The 22,960-nt window shown below is 34.4% G+C and overlaps 5 protein-coding genes across 19 annotated transcripts; 3 read left to right on the plus strand and 2 right to left on the minus strand.

Moving 5' to 3' along the window:
- Window positions 1-2,155: 2,155 nt before the first annotated feature.
- On the plus strand, window positions 2,156-6,738 carry LOC124304149 (BRCA1-associated RING domain protein 1-like). Of its 8 annotated transcripts, XM_046762235.1 has the most exons (11): window positions 2,156-2,264; window positions 2,487-2,531; window positions 2,856-3,009; window positions 3,159-3,347; window positions 3,564-3,714; window positions 3,791-3,871; window positions 3,955-4,151; window positions 4,647-4,871; window positions 4,960-5,069; window positions 5,247-5,374; window positions 5,477-6,738. In XM_046762235.1, the coding sequence occupies exons 1-11, from the start codon at window positions 2,192-2,194 to the stop codon at window positions 5,861-5,863; spliced, it is 1,740 nt and encodes a 579-aa protein (XP_046618191.1). In that variant the 5' UTR covers window positions 2,156-2,191; the 3' UTR covers window positions 5,864-6,738. The 8 variants fall into 8 exon arrangements, 7 of the variants coding, with proteins under 7 accessions (XP_046618191.1, XP_046618194.1, XP_046618193.1 ...); XR_006908067.1 differs by lacking the exon at window positions 2,156-2,264 and having other exon boundaries at window positions 2,271-2,531; window positions 4,960-5,073; window positions 5,477-5,524; XM_046762238.1 differs by lacking the exon at window positions 2,156-2,264 and having other exon boundaries at window positions 2,271-2,624.
- A 121-nt stretch (window positions 6,739-6,859) lies between these two features.
- On the minus strand, window positions 6,860-12,923 carry LOC124304147 (kinesin-like protein Klp61F). The gene is made up of 16 exons (XM_046762228.1): window positions 12,734-12,923; window positions 12,168-12,315; window positions 11,619-11,768; window positions 11,390-11,550; window positions 10,967-11,116; window positions 10,543-10,779; window positions 10,053-10,428; window positions 9,698-9,969; window positions 9,445-9,584; window positions 9,177-9,295; window positions 8,558-8,902; window positions 8,233-8,460; window positions 7,973-8,152; window positions 7,593-7,815; window positions 7,300-7,418; window positions 6,860-7,096 (listed from the first exon to the last, which is right to left on the minus strand). The coding sequence occupies exons 1-16, from the start codon at window positions 12,796-12,798 to the stop codon at window positions 6,971-6,973; spliced, it is 3,039 nt and encodes a 1,012-aa protein (XP_046618184.1). The 5' UTR covers window positions 12,799-12,923; the 3' UTR covers window positions 6,860-6,970.
- Window positions 12,924-13,013: 90 nt separating this feature from the next.
- LOC124304151 (mannose-1-phosphate guanyltransferase beta) lies at window positions 13,014-18,342 on the plus strand. 4 transcript variants are annotated; one of them, XR_006908068.1, is made up of 8 exons: window positions 13,172-13,490; window positions 14,323-14,524; window positions 14,693-15,086; window positions 15,269-15,430; window positions 15,552-15,783; window positions 15,874-16,054; window positions 16,722-16,929; window positions 17,173-18,342. XR_006908068.1 is itself a non-coding variant. In XM_046762243.1 (6 exons), exons 2-6 carry the CDS (start codon window positions 14,372-14,374, stop codon window positions 16,040-16,042), a joined length of 1,110 nt encoding a protein of 369 aa, XP_046618199.1. In that variant the 5' UTR covers window positions 13,014-13,163; window positions 14,323-14,371; the 3' UTR covers window positions 16,043-16,185. The 4 variants fall into 4 exon arrangements, 2 of the variants coding, with proteins under 2 accessions (XP_046618199.1, XP_046618198.1); XR_006908069.1 differs by having other exon boundaries at window positions 16,722-16,900; XM_046762243.1 differs by lacking the exons at window positions 13,172-13,490; window positions 16,722-16,929; window positions 17,173-18,342 and adding an exon at window positions 13,014-13,163 and having other exon boundaries at window positions 15,874-16,185.
- LOC124304148 (separin) lies at window positions 15,852-20,391 on the minus strand. 5 transcript variants are annotated; one of them, XM_046762230.1, is made up of 10 exons: window positions 20,029-20,182; window positions 19,723-19,937; window positions 19,321-19,543; window positions 18,905-19,194; window positions 18,690-18,826; window positions 18,400-18,616; window positions 17,992-18,302; window positions 17,633-17,800; window positions 17,158-17,303; window positions 15,852-16,894 (listed from the first exon to the last, which is right to left on the minus strand). In XM_046762230.1, the coding sequence occupies exons 1-10, from the start codon at window positions 20,030-20,032 to the stop codon at window positions 16,713-16,715; spliced, it is 1,893 nt and encodes a 630-aa protein (XP_046618186.1). In that variant the 5' UTR covers window positions 20,033-20,182; the 3' UTR covers window positions 15,852-16,712. The 5 variants fall into 5 exon arrangements, with proteins under 5 accessions (XP_046618186.1, XP_046618188.1, XP_046618187.1 ...); XM_046762232.1 differs by lacking the exons at window positions 19,723-19,937; window positions 20,029-20,182 and adding an exon at window positions 20,350-20,391; XM_046762231.1 differs by having other exon boundaries at window positions 19,888-20,180.
- LOC124304152 (uncharacterized protein CG4449-like) lies at window positions 20,360-22,793 on the plus strand. Its single transcript, XM_046762244.1, has 6 exons — window positions 20,360-20,567; window positions 21,078-21,183; window positions 21,455-21,602; window positions 21,665-21,820; window positions 22,005-22,152; window positions 22,351-22,793. Exons 1-6 carry the CDS (start codon window positions 20,513-20,515, stop codon window positions 22,641-22,643), a joined length of 906 nt encoding a protein of 301 aa, XP_046618200.1. The 5' UTR covers window positions 20,360-20,512; the 3' UTR covers window positions 22,644-22,793.
- Window positions 22,794-22,960: the final 167 nt, after the last annotated feature.

The raw sequence follows: 22,960 nt of genomic DNA on the forward strand, positions 1-22,960 counted from the left end.
CGAAAAACGAATTGAAATAATTTATTGTAAACATGAACCAGGAACCACGGAGCGCTTATCCTGGAAGTCGAGAAATTTTATTAGCGGACTGACAGCTACCGAATTTGGGGTTGCGCGAAAAACCAATTGAAATAATTTATTGTAAACATGAACCAGGAACCACGGAGCGCTTATCCTGGAAGTCGAGTTTCACCGCGTAGCGGACCCGAAGCGCGGGATCCGGGAGGTTGAGAACCCGGTACTCGAAATACGTAGCGGACCCGAAGCGCGGGATCCGGGAGATTGAGAACCCGGTACTCGAAATTTGCGGAGCGCGACTCTCATCCGTCCGCTCTACTGCGCGGTTGTTTCCAGACTGAGGAATTCGGCTAGCTGATTTTGAATTGGTGACGTCACTTTCTGAACGTCCGACATCCAAACTATGGTTTCGAACTTTGATACTATGTATGATGATGTATGATGTACGATGTATGATGTATGATGTATGAGGTATGATGATATGATATGATGTATAATGATTTTAGCTTTCACATTTCATACAAGAAATACGCACTTTATCTCTCCTGCCGATTCCAGACTCAAGCGGCCAGGCCCTTCGATGGTCAGCCGTTGACTGAAGATATATTCTTCAGTGAACGGGTCGGCTAATAACGCTGCCGTTCTGCGACAGTTGGATGATGAAAAATTTCGCTCGTATCTTTCAAATGTGTGTTAAAATACACTCGAAGTGTTAAGAAGCGTCGTTCTTTCTCTCCCTATCACCTTTCTAGGTCTTTAAACCACTACGCAGCGTTAAATACCGTCTCATATACGAAGCATCCATTTCATCTCGTTCAAAATTAGCGCATCCGTGATGTATTACAGTTACTCTGAATTTTTTTCCATCCGAATACTTTTCGAAAAACAATTCTGCTCCTCTACCCAACGCAGATACTTCACTTGCGACCTGCTAAAACAACATTTCGATTCTATGCCTATGAAAATTCAAGATCGAGAGAGCAAATGAAAAGTTGTTGGAATAATTATGAATACTAATGTTATGGAATACATCGAGCGCGCGTCGAATAGAATCCCATTTCGAAATGAATAATTCTTCTCTTTTCATATCGTAGCTAATCTGGTAATATAGCTAAATAGGATGGTCGGAGGTGTTCGGAAATGTTAGGAGGTGGTCGGCGCTGGCAAAAGGTGATAGGGGGTGGTCGAAGGTGGCCATTGATGGTCGGAGGCGGCAGGGGGAGGTAGGAGGTGTTCGAAAATGGTAGGACATTTCAAAAGTTAAAGTCGACGATGATCCGGTGCATCAATTTTATCGTATATTTGATAAATTATTCCTAAATACATTGAAACATATGTATTTGTAATGAAATATCATGCAATGGGCTGTGTAAACTATAAACTATAATTTCTATCGAATAGCTGCTTTTATGTCAACAGGGCTTTGAGACTCAGTTCAGTTCGTCCTCCTCCTCGTCCACCTCCGACCACCTCCAACAATCGCTAACCACCTCGAACAACCACCGATAACCACCTCGGGTTGTACCTGAAATAGCAATAAATATTTTCAGTATCAGAACATATCAAAAATATTACGTGAGGATTAATATTTAAAAAGTGCTGGAATAAATTTTTTCTGGCACTATTCGGACGCAATTTTGCGAGACGAATCGATTTAGCGCAGTCCCGATACGCTGCGAGCAGCGGATAAAAAGTTACAGCCAAAAAACCAGAACCTCAGATTTCGACATTTTTCAGCAGGTGCATTTTCCTTCGTAACTTCTTTCCAGTTGATCCCACTCTCCTTTCACTGCGTTTTCTGAGTTCCCGGAGGTCCAATTAGTCAGGAAACGGTCGTTTAGATCGAATCTGAGACCAAAAATATTCGGCCCCAAAAATGAAGAAAAAGTTCCGGCTTGCTTGAAGCAGACAGTGTTTACAGCCGAGCATAGTACCCGAACGTGACACCTGGCAGCGCTAATAGAGGGGTCCAGCAAAATGGCTGCCGATTCAAATTTGCCGAGGAAATTTATAGGATAAAAAATTATTTTCTGGCGTTAATATTCTTCGTAAAAAAAACCGTATTGGGGAATTTATTATTTTCCATTCTACTTTCGAATAAAATTAAAATTGATAAACGCGCCAGTTCCCTGTTCGATGTACGAGTAGACCACCGTGAGAGCACCCGGGAAATATGGAGTTTAACGCTGGACTGCAAGAAATTATCGCTTACTACGTTTACGCACCCCTGCTGCACACGTTAATGTGTATAACTTGTACAATTCAATAATATGTGCATTAATGTGTATAAAATTGTGTGCCATCTACTCAACGCACAGATTATCGAATTCTACAAGTTATACACATTAGTTACATCAAAAATATTACAAAAACACTATACCAACATACACTAATGTACACAATTCATACATTATTCTTCATGCGTCATTTCGTTCGTTCGCGCCAAACCAACCAAACCCCTCGACCAGTCTGCACGAGCGTCCTTCATCATTCTTGGCATATTCTTGTTAACGGCAGGTGTTAATTAAGTATTGTTAAGGTACAAAAGTTGATAAACATCAAAGATTTATCTTCTTTTTTAAGTTGGAACCGTAAGCGTTCTAAGAGTAAGAAATGAGCATTTCACACTAAAAAATTAAGTAAATTAACAAAAAAAAGTGACATGTCCATGCCAGAATAATTGTTCATATATATTTTTCACTAATGTTTCGCAAACTATTCTTAACCTCAACGTATTTCGTCGCATACGCATTATTCATTCTAATATAGTTACAATTGAAGTAAATTACTCTGAATCTAAATTAATTGATTGCAAATACTGGAATTCACATATTTAGGATTTTTAACGAAAGGGGACTCATTATTTACCCATGTTCTTTGGCGTAAGAACGCCACAAGTTACACAATGGATTTGATGAACAACGTAGATCGATGGGGTAACACACAAGCAGCGCTCAAGGACTTCATGATTAATTTCAGCTGCGACAAGTGGTAAGTCATAAATTGTCTCATATAATTTTACAACCTCTCGTTTCTTATCAGAAACAAATGTATGTTTATTTAATTCACATTATTTTTATGCAGGGGACATAGTTTGGTTTCATATCCCAGTATATCTCACACAATGATTTTTTTTACAGCAACTACACAGCACGTGACCCAATTCGTTACCAGAAATGTGACCACCTATTTTGCACAACATGTATTGGGTCTAAATCCCAATGCCCAGTATGTAATACTCCAGCCGAAAGAAATGAAGTTTACCCTGACAAAATAACACAAAAGTTGATTGGTTATGGCAACACGATTTCTCAAATAGTTCATAAGTCGTAAGCATAACTAGTCAACTATTATTTCATAAGACATCTCTCGCAGAATAAAATTTAAAGATTATTCCTATTATTATATTATTATTACTTATTATATATTATAACTATTATTATATATATATATATATCATTATATTATTCCACCTTTCAAAATTTTCAAAATGAGTATTAATACAAATTAGATTCATCTGGCAACTAATTTTGTACTAATTTCAGCTATCCATCAATGAAAAACGATGACACAGCTCTGAGTAGTAATTTGTCAGTAAAAGAACATAATGTTTCAACCAAGTCACAGAGTATTCCCAAAAATATAAATAAACCAAATATGAACGGGGAAACACCACTGCACAAAGCATGTTTAAAGGTATGTAATAAATTTTTTCAAATTGATCTGGAAAGATACATATCTTTGATATTTACCTGATGTCATTATTACACAGAGAAACATTGAAAAGGTTCGTTCTCTACTAGAGGCAGGAGCAAACCCCAATACACAAGATCATGCTAAGTGGACTCCTTTGGTAAGCTATATGATGACCCAATTAATTAAAACGCTTTCCCGTCACTGTCACTACATTTTGTATGAATTTGAATACTTCTACAGTTCGAGGCAACTAGTTATGGATATTACGAAATCTGTAAGCTTCTTCTTGAGGCAGGGGCAAATCCAGATACACCAGTTGAACAGAATCGAACAGCTTTACATGAGGCAGTTAAATACAACAATATTGAAATGATAAAACTTCTGCAGCAATACAAAGCTGATGTCAATGCATGTGACAGTTCTGGTAAAACACCGCTGTGAGTAATCTTATGTAGGAATTTTTTACCAGTAACTCAATACTTGCACAAAACTATACTTGTTCATTACATTCAAATTTCATATAACAAACAAATTGAGTAATGGGTATATTTTACGTAGCGCAAGTATGGTCTACAAAAAAAAAAATCCGAAAAAGAGCATGAGAGTATACTTGTCAATCATACTTATGTTACATGAAGTATTATGTGCACTATGGAGGCAAAGTCTTTCTTGGCCATCTATGTTTGCAATTATCATCTTTAGCTGGCACACTTACTCACCTCTAATTTACATTGCAAACTTACACTCGGGATAAAATGACCTACTTTGCCTTCCTGAAGCACAATTTACCATTATATTTTGTGGTATTTTAATATCACAACAGCTTTAAAAAATTTAAGGCTTTGCTTTAGCTTCCAGAATATGCGTGTATACTTGAAGCTATGAATCTGCAACATGAATTCTAATGAAATAAATACATCATTCTTCAACAGTGATTATGCATCTGAAGAGGTCCACAAAATTTTAACATCTTATAAACCTGCGGACAACAGTCTGGAAAAAAGTTTGTCAAATATTTCAAACATAACAGCATTGTACAACAACAGTTTGACTAGCAATGGAACTCATGTACTTGGATTAAACTTGAGTAGCGAGAGCCAGCTCCTGCTTTCTGAACTAGCTAGTAAATACAAAATTAAAACAGTCAAAACGTTTACGTACGTGTTTCAAAAAATGTTCTTTTCATAGAAAACTATGTTGCTATTGCTATTATTATAAGTGTCTATTGAATTATTGTATTTTCAGAGCTGCTGTAACTCACGTTGTTGTGGAAGCTAATATTCAGTGTGATACCCCTGTGAATTATGTAGTTTTACTTGCTATTCTTCATGGTGACTGGATCCTCGCCAGTGAATGTAGGTAACTTGTCTACTTAAATGATAAAAAAAAATTAAACGTACATATTATGTAAAACATGTTTGGTATAACTATTCAAATGTTTTGGCTATCCATTTGAAAAGAAAATACGTAAATGTGAATTTTATTTTACTATTTCTTTAAGAATATTTCTAATTTTTTATACACGTTTCTAGTGCTCAGGCATTGCGCAAATTTTACAGACCTTAGCACAATAGAACTGGAATTTTTTGAAGTACAGGGTACAACAAATGCTCGAGGTAGTGGCGCTCCTACTCGAGCCAGAGAGAATATGCAGAAAAAGGTAATACCTACAAGGTTTATTGTTTTTTCCTGTTCCAATATATACATGAAGGATATTACCACGAGACGTTTGGTTTACTTTTGTTGTTTCTGTGTATTTTAGAACCCAGGGCTTTTCAATGGCTGCAATTTTTTCTTTGCAATAAACAACCAGTCTACATATACATTTGGTGATCTACAGTTTACTAAGTTGACACTTTCAAAATTAATTACTGAGGGGGGAGGAAAAGTATTAAATAGGAAACCTGATCCTGAATCAATACGAACGTACGAGGAAATTCCGTTCCATGTAGGACGGAATGTTTCTCATCCCTTACACAGGTGTTCTCATTATATAATATATGTGCCTGGCATGGATGAGCCACAGATAAAATATAATATGTCACACATAAGATCTCTACCTTTGATTTGGCTCATTGAATCTATCGAACAATTCAAATTACTAGATCCTGCCGAAATAGGCATAATTCCCTCTGCTGATAAGGAGTGATAATTGCTTGAGACTGAGTCTCATTTTCAATTTTACCGGCCCGATCATAACCATCGTAAATACAACGATTATTTGGTTTGCTATCAGCTAATTATACATATGCCATTTTAACCAATCGACCATATTATTACTTCATGAATTTTAAATTTACCAGCATTGGAAATACACTCAGCACCAATGTTACTGAGTTTTTACCTTAATTTTTATATTGTCTCATAAATGTTTAATAGAATCTCGATTATTCGAATCATTTTGGACTGGGTCGACTTCGTCTTACGTAATCTATGGTTCAGATATTAAAGGTTTCACTGTATTGTGTTAAATCTTGTGTTGTTATTTTATAAAAGTAACTGTTATGTATTATATATTTTTTATTGATTTATCACATTTAGAATGTTTGAAACCAAATAGCATTAAATTCCGATTATTTCAATATTCTCACCGATAAAAATATGCAATAGGAGAAAATTGCAAATATATTATATTGTGGTATTTATGATACCAAATTTTCACATATTTGCATGCAACTCTTTTTCTTTCTTACAAATTGGTAAAGTTGAAAAGATTTAGATTTTAGATTTTACGTTTAACATGTATCATTTTTTCTCATTTATTACATTTCGATTTTACCGAGCTTAATGTGATACGTAATTCTTACGACCTAAGTTCATCTTGTTAAGTGGTATCGTACCAATAAGACACATGGAATGAATAGAGCTTGAAGTTTATATTGATACAGAATTAGAGAAGATGTTATAGATATAAAAATTGATTTTTCACTTATGTGGTATATTTGTAAATTTAATTTCTGACGAGGGCCCCCCCCCCCTCGAAGGGCCAGAACTTCAAATAAAGTGACAATTTCTGATCTACGACACCGAAAAAATTCTATCATAAAAATTGATTGCTGGTCATATCTTCCGTAACTACTTCTAACCTACGCAAATTATTTATAAAATTAGCTTTTCTATGTCTTTGTAGTAAAATATTTTAATAATAAATTTATAAAATTCGTAGCGATTGACAGCAGCTTCTTGCCAGATACTGTGCCATTCTTAGCAAGTACAATAAAATAGTCAACGCAAAATTTAAAATAATTAATTCCATTCAGTTGTGTGGTCCGAGAATACGCCGATCAGTTAGCTGAGGTGGCCTCAACTTCGGTATCATCTGTTTTGGTTGAATAATTTCGGATTTTATATATTCCCCTTCGTCGTTTTCTTTGTTGTCATGCTGTGGAAAAGTAATGTCTTTGAACTATTCCCAAATACTGCACCCTTAGATAAAATTTACCAATTTTTTCATAAAATACAAATTTACTAAGATCGATGGTGACTAGTAATTACGTTGTCAATACAAATTAAGCATATTTACATTTTACCAAAAAAAAAATAGTTTGTGAAGCTCTTGCATTAAAATAACATTGCAGCACCGACCTCGTTATCCGTAAGCGCCTCGTTCATTGCATCTCGAAACCGTTGAATTATACGCTCATGAGGTGATGTTGCAGCGAGCTCTCTTGGATACTGATGCTCCGTTTTTACTGGTGTACATCCTGAGTAATAAATAAGTAACAAATCAGTTCTATTATGTGTAATTAGCGAAAGCACAAATCTAATACTTTTAAACGATAAAGTAATGAACGAATAGACAAGCTGCATATCAGTACAATCTGTGAAAACTAGCCTAGTCAAGAAAGGCTATTATTAATGCATCAATCATACAATACCTGTGGGAAAATCTCTCCGGAGGTCTTCGGTGATGAATTTCTCAACCTGATGTTGTGTTGTGCGTAATTTAGCAGAGACATCAGCTGCCCACTGACTGGCACCTATGCCCTGTTCCTCTAATTTATGTTGCAACTCATGATTGAATCGCCACACTTGGCTTCGTTGGTTCTCCATGAATTCTTCGTGGTTCACACTGGCATCCATAACTATTTGTTGAAATTCCTATAAAATAGGAGTTTACAGTTCGAATTTGACCATATGAAGAAATAAACTTAGAGCAGTATACATAATCTTTTCAATTTTGTAATTTTGTCTGCATAAAAAAAAGACAATTTTTTTAAATCGTAAAGAATAGAATTTCAAACTCATGGTTGCTTACTTGGGCACTTGAAAGTATTTTTTTCTGCTCCTGCAGAATTGCTTCTTGTAATTTAGATATACTCTGTTCAGATACATCACGTTGCTTAATCCAAACTTTGCTAGTGTTTTGAAGCCGAGTTCGTAGTTCATCTACTAACTTATACCAACGAGCAGTAACAGAATCTGCTACCGGTACAATCTAAAAACATATAATACAAAGTTTACTAGATTTTATTGTAATATAAAGTACATGGCATCATCCAGCGAAGAAAGAGCTACCTCATTAACGCTGGCTTGTACTTCATTCTTGACAATTTCAATTCCTTCTTTGACTTTATCCTCGTAGCGTTTTTCACTTTTTACCATGTTTTGACATGATTCGATCGCATCAGTATTGATATTGTCATGGGTTTCGCCAATCTGCACTAAAATGTTAGCAACGTCTGTGTGATTTGCTTCATTTGATGAATACATAGTCGTGAATTGTTGACATAAATTCTCGAATTGCTGAAAACATGGTATATCATAATTGAATATATCATTATATGAAAATAACGAAACAAGCAGTAACACGTTAGAATATAATTGTAAACAGTCAACAAACCTCCTTGAATTTCTTGTTATTCTCGAGTATTTCACTCTCTTTTGCTTGTACAGTCTGGATGTGTTCCTTAAGTTTTGTAACGTTGTCCGAAAGCCGCTGTCTGCTTACTGTCAAACTTTGACAGATTTCATTCTTTGCACTCTCAGCGTACATAAACATTTCTTCCAATTTTTCTGTTACACTTGCAGATAAGGTTTGCATGTTTTTTTGCATGGTAGTTTGCATTAGCTCCTCAAGTTTTGGTGCCAACATCAAAGATATTTCATTGAGAAGTTTACTCTCATCTTCAGATACAGTTTTAACGTTTTGCAGGTGTTCACTTATCCAGGATTCGTACTTGTTGAACTAAATAAAATCAGATTCTATGTAAATATTCGAAACCAGTAACAAAGATTTCAACTTCCTAGAAGAACAGGTTGTTTAATAATTACTAAAGTGACCTAATCAAGATTACACTACGAGTTGTGAGTATATATTGTACTTAATCCTTTATACCTGATCAAAAATTTAAAACTACTTATGTAAAATTACAAAAAATACATGATTCTTATTTGAAATGTAGATTGTCTTCATTTTAATCCGAACGTAACTATTTATATTACATGAGTAAAATACTCACTGAACAATCTGCATGTTCAATCAAAGTTGATTTCAGCGCACATTGCTTGGCAACAAGATCTTTAGAGATATGTTGAATTGTGGTGTGTATACCTCTGTTCTGTACTGCCAGTTGTGATCCTATGGGTATTTGAGAATAAAGAAAGAGCTCAACACATAAAAGTCTCAAGTTAATTGCTGCCTTATTTCACACTAGAACGCATTTTGACTTTGACAAAGGTTTTTCAAATAAATGTATGAAGTATTACTTTCTTAAATTATAAACTCACCTATGTCATTTTTTGTGTTCATACAAAATTGTACCAGATTCTGGGCGTATTCCATGCAGTCCTTCTCGATTTCTTCCACTTCATTCATCATGTCCCTCTGAAATTGCTGTCCAAGTTTCTCATTCTCTTGCTCCACTTGACTGTAATGCAAGAATAAAATACAGTCTTTCATCTTCCTACTATGTAGAACATAGTTCACCCAACTTACTAAACTAGGTGAACACAATGAATTATGGAAATTTTCCTAACTTACGTTTTACGAGTAATTTTATCGTGAAGCTTATGGGTGTCACTAGTGGCAATGTCAGCAACTCCTAGTAGCTGATGTGCTTGAGATAACAAAACTTTTTCTGTCGCAACGTGTTTTTGAACCAAGTATTTATGTTCATCACGTTCTTGTTTAGTCTGTATTAATCGGCTTTCAGTTACTTTCAAAATACCTTGTGTATTCGCAAGTACGTTTTGCGTTTTACACAATTCATTTGTACGAACTTCATAATTAATGTGCAACTCGTTGAAAATTTCCTAGTATATAGAATTTACATTAACGGCATATTTTAATAAGTATTTATATGTACATACAATATAGCATAAACTTTTTAACTTACGTCTTTCTTATTCATCTGCTCTTCCAGAGCCTTAATATGATTAATTTTATCAGTGATATCTTTCTCCATACATTCTATCTGAGCTTGCATATCATTGTAATTTTCTTGAGCTAAATAAACCCCATTTCGTTCCCTAGTAGCGAGAAGATCACGTCGCAATCTCTCGATTTCCTCCGTGTATTCTTTGAGGAGCGCTTTCTTTGATAATTTCTGATTGAGTTCTGGTCTGTTAGTAATGTTCTTGGCACGATGTGCATAGTCCAAGGTAGAAAGTGTCTCTTCCAGATTAATACTTGCTGGCGATACAGTAGCAATTATTGAAGTTTTGGTACGACCTCCGAGAGATTCTTGAAGTAATCTTGTCAATTTTGACTCTCTGTTCAGTGAGGAATTTATAGTATAGTTTGTTAGAAGAAAAATGATATGTTACTTGGAAAAATTTTTACCATAAATTATTTTAAATGAATGGAAATAAATGTAACAATCATACCGATAAGGAATATGTGGTGCCCGTTCAACAAGCGAAGTAATAACTCTGCCAAGGGTCAGTAAGGACTGATTAATATTTCCAGCTTCCCTTGCTCTGCGGTCCACAGCGCCAGACCTTCCTACATTCTCACTTCCAGCCAAGTCAACCAAATTCAATTTCCCAGTTTTCAATAACTCTTCCCCATCAACTGTATTTTCTTTTATGTGTACAGTAATTGAAAATACAGTGTGAGACCGACTGCAATCAGCAAATGAAACTTTAATAGTACCGACTAGATAAAATCTACCTACTACAATGGTGATTAGTACCAAAGATCTGCGGTTCAATCCAAGTTTATAGGCTTTAGAAATTCCAATGTTTTTAAGAAACCTATTTTACAGTACATGCAACGAATGCAATGTTTGGGATCCTTTAATTTACTGACCTGGATTGCGCATTCATAAGAGTTGCAGCTGTCTGTCGTTTTTCTGAACCTTTTTCGAGTATCTTGAATACTTCGCTCTTATTGTGAACCGTCACTTCTTCTAGTCCATGAATTATAACTGCTCCCTTTTTAGAAGCATCCTCATACAATCTAATAATATGTACACATGTTTGAAAATAATTAATAAATATCACAACAGTAACTCAATAAGGCATAGCCTTAAAATTACGTTATTTTTAGATGAGATGAAATAAAGTCGTACAAGTAAATTTATTTTCGAATCTTCTATATGACTAGAATGTTTTCTGGAAGTGCTTCGATCTAACCCAATACAATGTTTTCTAATCAAAGTTTGAAAATTGGTTTTCTTTCACAATCAGATACTCATGACATATTTTACTTTTTAGGATGCGTGAAACGAACCTTATTTTAGATGCTTCATCACTAGGAGAAAGAAGGTCAAATAATTCCTCATTATACAATTCAAGGAAACTGACTCGTACTGTATATTCTTGAGCCTCCAACAGACGGAGTTCATCAAATAAGTGACTCAAAGAGCGAGGAATTATTCCTGCACTTGTGTCCTGTAAAAAAAAATTCAAGTACCGTTAAACTCAGACATTCAAATTAGAAATAACCTTTCTCTGCTTACACTAGTCCAATGGAGAGACGGATCATTGCTGACACCTTCCATGGTAAAAGTTTTACCCGTTCCAGTTTGTCCATAGGCAAAAACTGTACAGTTGTAGCCAGCAAGAACTTCATCCAATAGAGGACTAACCACTGCTTGATAGACATCGACCTGTGATAATTGGGAAAATAAATTAATTACCTGATGAAAATTCAAATTTTTCATTTATCATGCAAATAGAATGTAGGCCAATAATGTTTTCACAGATCTTTCTAATATCTGAACAACTTTTCAAGAAAAGTTGACATTCTAATATTACTTTCTGTAGTAGAACCCTATATCCTAATCTACGCTTATATCCAATCAAACAATATTGGATTTGATGTATATACTTGAAAAAAGTTTCACACATGGATTTCAATATGATTCAAAATGAAATTGTTAATTATTTTTTAGCAAAAAGTTCGAAATAATTGAAAATGCAACAAACACTATTAGAACTATAGGGATATTTGTTTACTGATTTTAGAAATGATTCTGTACAATTGTGATTTAAGAAGAAAATCTTACTTGTTTGGATAAAGGTCCGAAGACCTTATCGAATGTGAATTTCTTAGAGAGCTTGTCCTGTGGTTTCTCACGCACGATAACTTCTTTGCTAGAAGGTACCTCTACCACTGTTAAAGATTTACCCAATTTTTCCACGTCATTTGCTGGCCTATAAATCAGAAATTTCTGTTGTATTAAAAATACCTCTTTGAAATGTAGTCACACTTTACCTCTAAGCGTCAAAACATTCAGTTCTTCAATGAATTTATAGTATTCTGTGCTCAATATTTCAAAAAGTTACGAACTTGGAACAATAAAAACTGAAATCTAGGATTAGTGCAACAGTGTACACAGTAGTAGCACTGGTGCTTGACAGAAGTTTTGACAGGACCAAACTATCTAACAAATTACGACATACTTTGTCAAGTAGAAACTTTAAATGAAATTGATCGAAATACGAGACATACGTGTAATTTAGGAAAAATAAATGGTAAAGGCTTGCTTTAGCTTCTGTTTTGTTGAGACGCTAGGTGACAACAAACTTAATTCATGCTTGGGTTATATTTGTATTTTATTTCAGCGAATACCTGACACGAACGAAGACTTGTATGTGTTGGTTTTTATCCTTTTTGCTTATGCGCGTTTCATTCATTTTCAGTTGCACGTTTTTTTAGTACACACAGGAGTTTTCACAAGCAGTTTGGCGTGCAGCAATTACTGAAAGGTGCTGGAACGGCTCAAATATCCGTTGGCTAATCGGTGAGCAAGCTAGAGTTTGAATTCACTGTTTGCAATAACTGCCGCCAGAGGTACGGCGTCATAATATTCATCCACTAAACAAATACATTAAGATGAGTCGTTGACGTGCGTCGATTGACTTGTTAGACAGAGATTCCAGTTTTTTAACCGTGTGGTTTACACCACGGTTTGCACAGTTGTCATCTGTCAACGATGATAATAATAAAAATATACAGTATAATGCCACGCCAGCGCGCGATTCCGGACTCATCTCTTTAGGTTGGAATAAACAATATTATTTATCTGCCCTATAGGAATAATGATCATATTACAATCGTGCTCGTTTATATCTGCAAAGAAAGCAATACATTCTATAAAACGAATTGAAAACATTGAGTACCCAACTGTGAAAATAAATACATCGAGCCAACGCATAAGTATTGTGACAAGTCACACGTTTGATGTGCCACAGTGGCAATTCACAAAAATGTACCCGATTTTTGTTTGCCGAGTCATACGTGGCAATTCTTATCTGGCATTTAAATAGAGAAGATTACATTGAATCCCCTCTGAGTGTTAATTATTACATATTCGATCTCTGATAAGGTAGGTACAAATGTATCAGAATCCATCGTTTGTTTGTAACGTGCTACTTTTGATAGGAAAATTACCTGAAACGGGGTATTCAAATTACATAATTAATTAAACGAATTCATTGTCTAAAATATCGCCGCAACGTGACGCGTTAACTTGCCACAATACAACATGTACTTATTACCAGATTTTATAGCTTCTGTTGCTAAAAAATTACACTTTCAACAAATAATCCAGATGCCGTTCAAATATTTATACGTTGTACCAAATCTGTCAAAAGAAATTTTATTATAAATTACTTGCGATCAAGTACTTGCAATATATGTACTCTTTGGGTGCTTCGAAGTACCATCTGTTTGTACCATTTGTCAAAATTTTACAGAGCATTGTGATTAACTCTATTGTATAGTAAAAGTGTTTCACAATAAAATGTACTTTCGATTAGCCTATCCTCAAACAATGCTCAATAACTGGAAATTGGAAAGAATATATTGAATTTTTTAAATCTATTGTAAGAACTTATATCAAAAACTCCTAATTAGAGAGTATTCATTGCCTTTTGGCCAAGTATAAAAATATTCAGTTAAAAATACTGACAATCTTCTATTTTTGATCTAATATTAATATTTGTCATTATGATTATTCGAGCATTGACAGTAATTGTTTATTTAAAATTTTTGATACTATTTCCTTACAGCAAATAAAACAAAGCGTAGAGCACACTTATAAAAAATTCATCAGCTGAATATTTTTTTTTTTGTAAAAACTTGAATATCGACTTTGTTAGAAGTGAATAAATGAATAATATTACCGTTAATTGCGATATCATATGTTTCATTTGCAGCAAGCTTGATCGTATATCGTATCCAGAAATTGGACACAGTTACTAAGTTATGCCTGAGAAGAAGAAAAAACTTGACACTATGCGAGCTTTAATTTTGGTCGGTGGTTATGGAACCAGATTACGTCCACTTACGCTAAGTCGGCCCAAACCTCTGGTTGAATTTGCTAACAAACCAATGCTCTTACATCAAATAGAAGCATTGGTAAGTGTCGCTGACTAAATAAAAATTTTTGGTGATATATTTATAGAAATTTGAACTCATAATGCCTTTCATATAAATGTTGGCTTGTCAAAAACCTTATTCACAACCAAAAGTTAATATTACTTTTAAGGCACAGTAAATTAACATTTGATGTATTCTTGAATTTAGGTTGAGGCAGGAGTAACAGAAGTAGTGCTTGCTGTCTCATACAGAGCTGAGCAAATGGAGAAAGAGCTCGGCGAAGAAGCAAAGAAGCTTGGGGTTAATTTGATATTTTCACATGAATCAGAGCCTTTAGGGACTGCCGGTCCTCTTGCGTTGGCTAGAGATGTATTGAGTTCCAGCAACGATCCATTCTTTGTCCTTAACTCTGACATAATATGTGATTTTCCATTCAAAGAGTTGGTTAATTTTCACAGAAATCATGGCAGGGAGGGTACAATTGTTGTTACTAAAGTTGAGGAACCATCTAAGTACGGCGTTGTTGTTTATGGAGAGGGTGGTAGAATTAACAGTTTCATCGAGAAACCCCAGGAATTCGTTTCCAACAAAATTAATGCTGGTAAAGTAGAGATGGTGTGCATTTTTTTAAACTCAGTGTTGCATCTTACTTGAAAAGATATATGTTAGTAAGCTTACCATATATTTGTCAATTGTCATGATTAATAACACTTCAAAATACAGAAGAGGATAACTGAACAAAAAAACATTCATATTATCTATTTACGAGAAATATCTTTTCAGGAATGTACATCCTGAATCCAAGTGTGCTGAATCGGATAAAATTGCAGCCTACTAGCATAGAGAAAGAAGTGTTCCCTGGCATGGCTCAAGATGGGGAATTATATGCCATGGAACTTCAGGGTTTTTGGATGGACGTTGGACAGCCCAAAGATTTTCTCACTGGTAAGCATTTCACCTAAAATCTGGTAAGACCATTATAGTCTTCAGTATCTCTGCCAGGTATCACTAGTTTTCTTACCAGAAATATGCAATAGTTTTCTGTGAATAGTTGCATATATTTCAGGTATGTGTATGTACTTGGCATCTCTGAGACAAAAATCGCCGGGAAAGTTGTATTCAGGACCAGGAACAGTAGGTAACGTACTCGTTGACCCTACAGCGAAAATTGGGGAAGGCTGCAGGATTGGTCCAAATGTCACCGTAGGACCAGGAGTGATCCTTGAAGACGGCTGTTGCGTCAAAAAATGTACCTTGCTGAAAGGGGCAACAGTCAAAGAGCATGCTTGGCTTGAAGGGTAAGATCACTAGTAACCTAATAAATAATTGTTTTTTGGGGATGTTTTAAATAAAAACAATTAAATTGAAAATATTTGTTTGTTAAACAGATGCATAGTCGGATGGAGAAGTGTGGTTGGACGATGGGTTCGAATGGAGGGTACAACTGTGTTGGGTGAAGATGTGATAGTTAAAGATGAATTGTACATCAACGGTGGACAGGTCTTACCTCACAAAAGTATAGCCACTTCAGTGCCCGAACCTCAGATTATCATGTGATCTATCTTAAATGTGGAAATTATTTTGTAAATATTATATAGCACTAAAATTATTAACCCAAAATATTCGAATAGTATTTTGACGTATTTGTACCCTTATGCTTTCTACTTTTTGGAAAAGTAAAATATAAAGATTAATTCAAATTTTCTTGGCCTATAAATTACCTTCTTTAATATGTTTAACAGAGAATAACATGTGCATATTTGTAGTAAATCCAACACTTCATGTTAACGATAAACCATTGCATTTTTTACAACATCCGGGCACACTTACTAATTTTAATTCCTGAATGAAAGGATTTCCTGATTATATCTCATATACGTTTTAACACTTGCAACCATTTTTGTGTTTCATCGGACTCAAAGTTTACAAGTAAAATATTCAGTTATAGCACAGCAAAAATTTCAAATCGATTCGAGATTCAATATTTATATTCACTTTCGAGATCTTTGCTTATGATACAAATGCACTAAATTCAATAGAATAATATTTATGGAAAAGCATGAAAATATAAAAATCTTATAGAGTGATGCCATTTTTGGTATATATATGAACAACGTTTGATCAATTTAAAACCTTGATCTAATCCATTGAAGATTCGGATTTGGTGTGGTGCAGTAATTTAATTAAATATGTTTTTCAATTAGTTCCACAATTATTAAATTTATATTCACTTTAGTCTTACAGGAAGTCCACGGACCACAACTGCAGCCATTGTCATGTACTGGGAGCATGATCCTCTATACTTAGCTAAAGCCCGCAGCATCTCTGGTTCTACCGATGTTTTGCAAGGTCTTGATTCAGATAGAGACATTGTTGAAATGCCATTTTCCAAATCCATGTTCTTGAATGCTGTTGGTAAATAAAATAATATATATTTATGTCATGTGAGTACATACATCTAATTTTGTTCTTATGTTTCATGTGTGCTTGTGTTCAATTAGACAGGTTGCATAAAGAACGCAATGTACGAAAAGTATTTCAAATTTTATACAACTTATCTTCATAGTTGTGTACCTTTGAAAGATTACATATAAAACCTGCAATGTTTCGAGTGCAATATGCTCTTCGCTTTTGATTTGCAAAGCTGTGTTAAAGTGTCGTATGTTACGCACCCAATATTCCATTAGACCATTCATTCATCTTGACCTCTGACCAAGGCCGTGGTGCTGGCGAAGGAATCCAATTTCCCATCAAATTTGCTGTCAGTCTATCTACATCACCGTCAGTGACTTCCCACAGCATACCCAATATACAAGGACTACAAGGACATTTTTACAAAATAAATTAGTGAGTTTTACAATTCGAAGAACTGTTACTATTGTATGTATGCTAAGTTTTACAATTCGATACAAGTCCTACAGTAAATAACTAATAATCCTTCGAACAGAATATATTAGGTGAACCCAGGAGTTCTCCAGAGTAATATTTTAGAGCAGACATAATTATTGCATCAGAGTACTTTCTTCAAAACATGCATGTTCGAGAACACTTTAAGCATGTGAATTCACAAATACTAAGTAATAAGGAAAAGAACTGGTCTTCAAAGAAAGAGCATTGTTCAATAATATGTTTAAGCAAAAACAATACCTGCATGCTATAAGATATTGGTTGGAGACTCCAATCGGTGGAAACCTTCCACCTACTGACCACAGCTTTGCACTCCCACAGCCAAATAAGAGAACAATAGCCTTTACTCGTAATTTCTCGATTCTCTCCCCTGATAAGTATTGTATTCCACTTCCATGTCCACTATACCTGCAATGTAATTGGCAGAACATCTTTTACATAATTTCTATGTTCTTAAAATATACTTATAGTAAATCTTATCAAAGTGATGTCCTAATGAGTATGATTATAGTTTTTAATATTCATTCAATGTACTAGATTAAAACGAAACTCTGTACATTGTAGTAAAATCAAAGCTATTAACAACACGTTGTACTAACATTAATATGTCATAGTTGGTTAAAGCACATTCAAAACTCTTTTCATCTGGTTGAATATTATAAGTTCCTGTCCAATGTGGTAGCCAGTACTCAATGAACAATTTCATACGTTTCTCAAGCTCGGGTAAATTTCCTGATGGATTGACCATAAAGCTACCATTGTTTTTTCCGATTTTTATAACCTTACAACCATTTTCGATCGTTTCTTCATGTTCTTTGTACAGTGCATATGCCATGTGTAGTGAGGGAAAACGTGTTACTGGATGATTTGTAAGAACATCCATGACTTCGAATGGAATGTGGTCAAGTATCTATAGAGGGTGATTAAAAATAAATCCTATTATCAAATGATTGCGTCTATTATTGATAATTGTCATATAACAATAATATTCCTTGTACTTTACATACCTCATCTATAATTAAAACCAAAGTTTTTCGCTTGACTGACATCAGTGGAGTGAGGCTGTTCAATTTACCATAGATAGACAATATTATACTATCACAAAGTTTTTCATCGAGTGGCAGAATATATTTAATTGCTAAAGCAATTTCTGTCCTTGTCAGAAAGCAAGCACCCAGTGCTATTTTATGGAGTAGCCACCTAGTACGTTCTGATATACAATTCCTGTAAAGTAGAAGATTGCTAATGCTGCTTTAGCAGCACAGAAAATGTTAGTATAATGTATGAAAATTCTTACGATGATTTATTGTCTGTAATAAGCTTGTTGATCATTTCCCGCACATCTTTTACTACACTCAAATCTTCTATAGGATCCGCAATCAAAAGAACTCTCCACTCCCTAAGCCATGTAGATTCTAATTCACAAATTGCCATCTAAAACCAAATGTGATATAAAGGAAGGAAATGTGTGATGGTAAAATTGTTCTACAATGAAAGATACAAGTCGCTTACTTTCATCCTGTTATTTTGTTTATCTCGCATTTTCCAATACAAACGGTGATTAGCATAAGTTGCCTGTAAATCCATCCTATTGCTACTTAAAATATCACGTATCTCTTTGCAAACGTCATAATTTGTGCTTAGTTTGGGCTTTGGAACAGTTATACAAAAGGGATGAATTCCATTTTGTCCCGTAGGTAGTACTGATATGTGAATAGGAACCATACCAATCATTTCAGACGTGTTATAAATTGAACTTTTACTAGATTCATATTGTGCCGTCAGCTGGACCATGTACCACTCTGTAAATGTTGAAAAACATTGCCTTAGCATTAAATATTGACAGAAAAAAAAAATCAATTGTCATTCAGAACGTCATAAATACCAAACATCTGTTGCAAATGATTATTTGAACAACGTAAATTCACCTTCTGGAAATTCTTTTAATCTGTCTGTCACAGTAGATGCACAATCTTTCACTTCTTCATCACTGTTAAATTTTATATAGGCAGGATTAAGTCCAAATGTTTGTGGTTCTTCCAGCAACATTTGTCGCTCCTGTGTTTTATTGTATCGATGCTGTACTTGGAGGTGTAGCAGAACAGCATGAGATTCGATCAAGTGATAAATGGCTTCTACTTCTCTGTCATCCTACAGAATAATAAATAATATAAAAAATACATATCCATCAATTTTTAAGGAGGTAGTTAGCATGGAGTTAAATTTTGACTCATTGAGTTAATATTAATAAGATATAAAATGGGTGTATTAGACTAAATTAACGAGAACAGTATTTTAGTAATAACGCCGGTGAATTACAGTTTCATTACCATCAGACAAGATATAGCAAGCATTTTGTTAAGACTCATATATTCAACGCAACTTGGATGCGATTGCATCCAGGAAATTAATTTTTTAATATTAATTTCCAAATTCTGATCGGTATATACTGGAGATTCGGCTGAACTTTCAAAGTCTGTAAAACTGTCTATAACCTCTTGACATTTTTTATACTTCCGCCAAACTTCGGTATAATTAAAACGACCTGCGGGCATTGTTGTGCGTAAAATAATAACGACTTTTCTAGAATTCACGTTAGAAAATCAATATACATTCAGTTATCAAATGAAATTCACCCATTATACTATATTTTTGAATCACCGCATGCGATGCCGCATGTCAAGTCGTAAAGTTGAAGGTAGCAGCTAAACAGCAGCATGGCAAACAATGACCTGATGCAAACATCATGCATACAAACATAGCTGGAATTTTTTAACCTTGTAATTATGCCGGAAAAAATAGGCTTTTTGTAGAATAATCATGTGTTAATATGACAAGAAATGTGAAAATCTTTCGAACTAACATTTTTTTTTTTATAATCAACAATCGGTACCGATGCAACAACACACCTGTGTCCGAGAGAAAGTGGTTCGCGTTATTGCATTGGTAGTACTTACAACCGGTAGTAACCCAACCGCTTTCATGCATGCGTACGCTTGCACAGGCTGTATCGTTGTTACCACCTAAGGTTATTGTGCGTTATTCTCGTTTAAGAATTCAAGTTGAGATCTCGGTTCGGTAAAAAAAGTTAGTTCTAAAGGCTATATAAATAGAAAGCCAATGGATAGTTCTTCGGATGACGACTGTTACATTAATTCTGCGAAAACATTAAAAGGTCCGAAGTATATAAGTGTCTTCCAACTAGCGTAATTGTATTTCAATTCAAGTTAGCTGAGATTTACGTCTTTGTAGTTTCTTTTAACAATTTATCATTTTCCCATGTTTTATATCGATGTGAAAGAATACACACACATTCTACTAATTATAGTAAACTGCCAGTTCGCTATTGAATGCTTATTCTAAAACAAATTGATACGTACAGTGAAGCTAGATGAGTAACAGTTGAAAAATTGAGCAGTTGTGTCATTCTTGTAAATTACCTTTCAGTAACTACACAAACGTATCCCTAATTTTTGTAATTAAACGTAGAATTTTTAGTCGATTAAATTACCCTGGTTTCGTCAAGTTTCAATTACCTCTTCCCATAATACAGTATAGATAATATCTTACATAGCATTCTTCCGTCATTGTTCTATAGCTTACTTGAATCGTAATTTGAATATTGTTACTACAAATAACAGTAACTTGTCATAAACACTTGTATTATTACTTATTTTATCCATAGCATTAAAGAAACAACTGATCGTTAATGGCAGTCCCAGCGATCAAGAAGCACCAGCAGTCCCACAGGATGGGACGCAACCCTATATGCTTGAAGATTGCTTAATTAGGTACAACTTCTATTAGCCAATAATGATGAGTTTTTTTCATTTCATCATAAAATGTATGGGATCAATTATTTGCCGTAAAGAAATCCGGAAAAAAATTTTGATGTATTTTCAATTTTACCACTTTGTCATAGTCATTCCATATTTCATGACAAATTTGACATTCAAACAGAAGTTTGAATAACGAAATTTGAGAGATTTTGCTCCAACCTAAAACAATTAATTGAATAGTATATAGCTGTAAATCTCAGACAGGTTTTTTTATAATTTCTAGTGAGGTGCACTTGGCACCTAAAACTAAAAGATCTTCGCGTAGAACTCGTGGTAGAGGTCCCAGAATGAGTCGGAGAATAGCTGATCGCGAACCAGAAGAACCAGAGATCCTTCCACAACTTTTTGCCAAAAAACCACCAGTTCAATCAGTAAGCATATTTTCATATTATTGAACTTTCATCTTACTAACGCGCCTGCCGGATTGTTTCAGATTTCTTTAATAGATTCTGATCCAGAAGACATGATAGTTACAATGAATTCTGATGATGACAAAGATGCAGCAGGTGATGATGCACTTGTAAATTATGAAATGACCATAAAAATCAATTGGCAATCTGCTAGACTCGAGCGTGTACCTCTCAGACGGGTAAAAACACTTCATTATATCCATTACACCATATACATTAGTTTCTGGCGACGTCTTCATTAACTGCAACTGTAAATGTAAATTCTTAGTGTTAACAAATGTAGACAAATTTTTACGTGGCAATGGTGAATATAATACTATGAACTCATCTTTCTTTGCTCAAATGATATTATTCCAATTTCAGTATCAAGAGTTCTCAAAGGTTTTTGAGTACTTCTCTACAATGGTAAACATACCTCAAGAGAGAATATGGTTAGTTTTGCGAAATGAGATCACGATAAAACCAAGTGATACACCAGATTCCTTAGGTCTCACTATTGTAGATATAATTGGTAAGTTGTTTGTAAATTATAATAATAGGTATTAAAATGTATTTAACAACTTATCGATGACTTCAGAATTTCGTAATCGAATTTTTTCGTACAATTCCAGATTGATGCAGATTAAATTAGATTGACGGTTCTTCATGTAATTCTAAAAACATAAATTACATTGACTTCAAAAATCATCATGTAATATTTTTATTTCAGAGGGTGGAATTATTGATGGTAGTACGGAGCATCGTTGTACTGATAAAACCATTGTGGACAAGGATAGTATCAACATTAAAATTCAAACTAAGGATCAAAAGAAAACACTGAATATTTCCATTAAGAAAGGTCAAAAAATTAAGGTACTCATGATGAAATGTGCAGAGCAACTGAACATTCCAGAAGACAAGATCAAATTCCAATTTGACGGTGAGCCAGTACACCCTAATGAAACTGCTGAGAGCTTGGACTTGGAAGGCGGAGAATGCTTCGATATGTATACAATACCGTAAATTTAAACAAAATATTTATTTACATTGGCTAAAATTTCAAAGTAAATATTCTCACCATTTGGTTGTGCAAGTTGGCAGTAATGCTCATTTGACAAGTAAAATAGAGTCCTACAGCAACAGTATATTGCAATTTTAGGATAGTCAACATCAGAAAAAGACTAATTAAAATAAAATTATTTCAGCTTTAATAAAGAGCTGATTGATGAATAATTCATTATTTCTTTTAGTTAGGTGAATAATTTGTAAACAGTGGTTCGACTTTTTAAAACATTCAATTTGTGAGAGGTTTCAAGAAATAAATAATATATTAAACGAAG

Source organism: Neodiprion virginianus, chromosome 4 (assembly GCF_021901495.1).
Source record: "Neodiprion virginianus isolate iyNeoVirg1 chromosome 4, iyNeoVirg1.1, whole genome shotgun sequence".
In the NCBI taxonomy this organism is placed as follows: domain Eukaryota; kingdom Metazoa; phylum Arthropoda; class Insecta; order Hymenoptera; family Diprionidae; genus Neodiprion; species Neodiprion virginianus.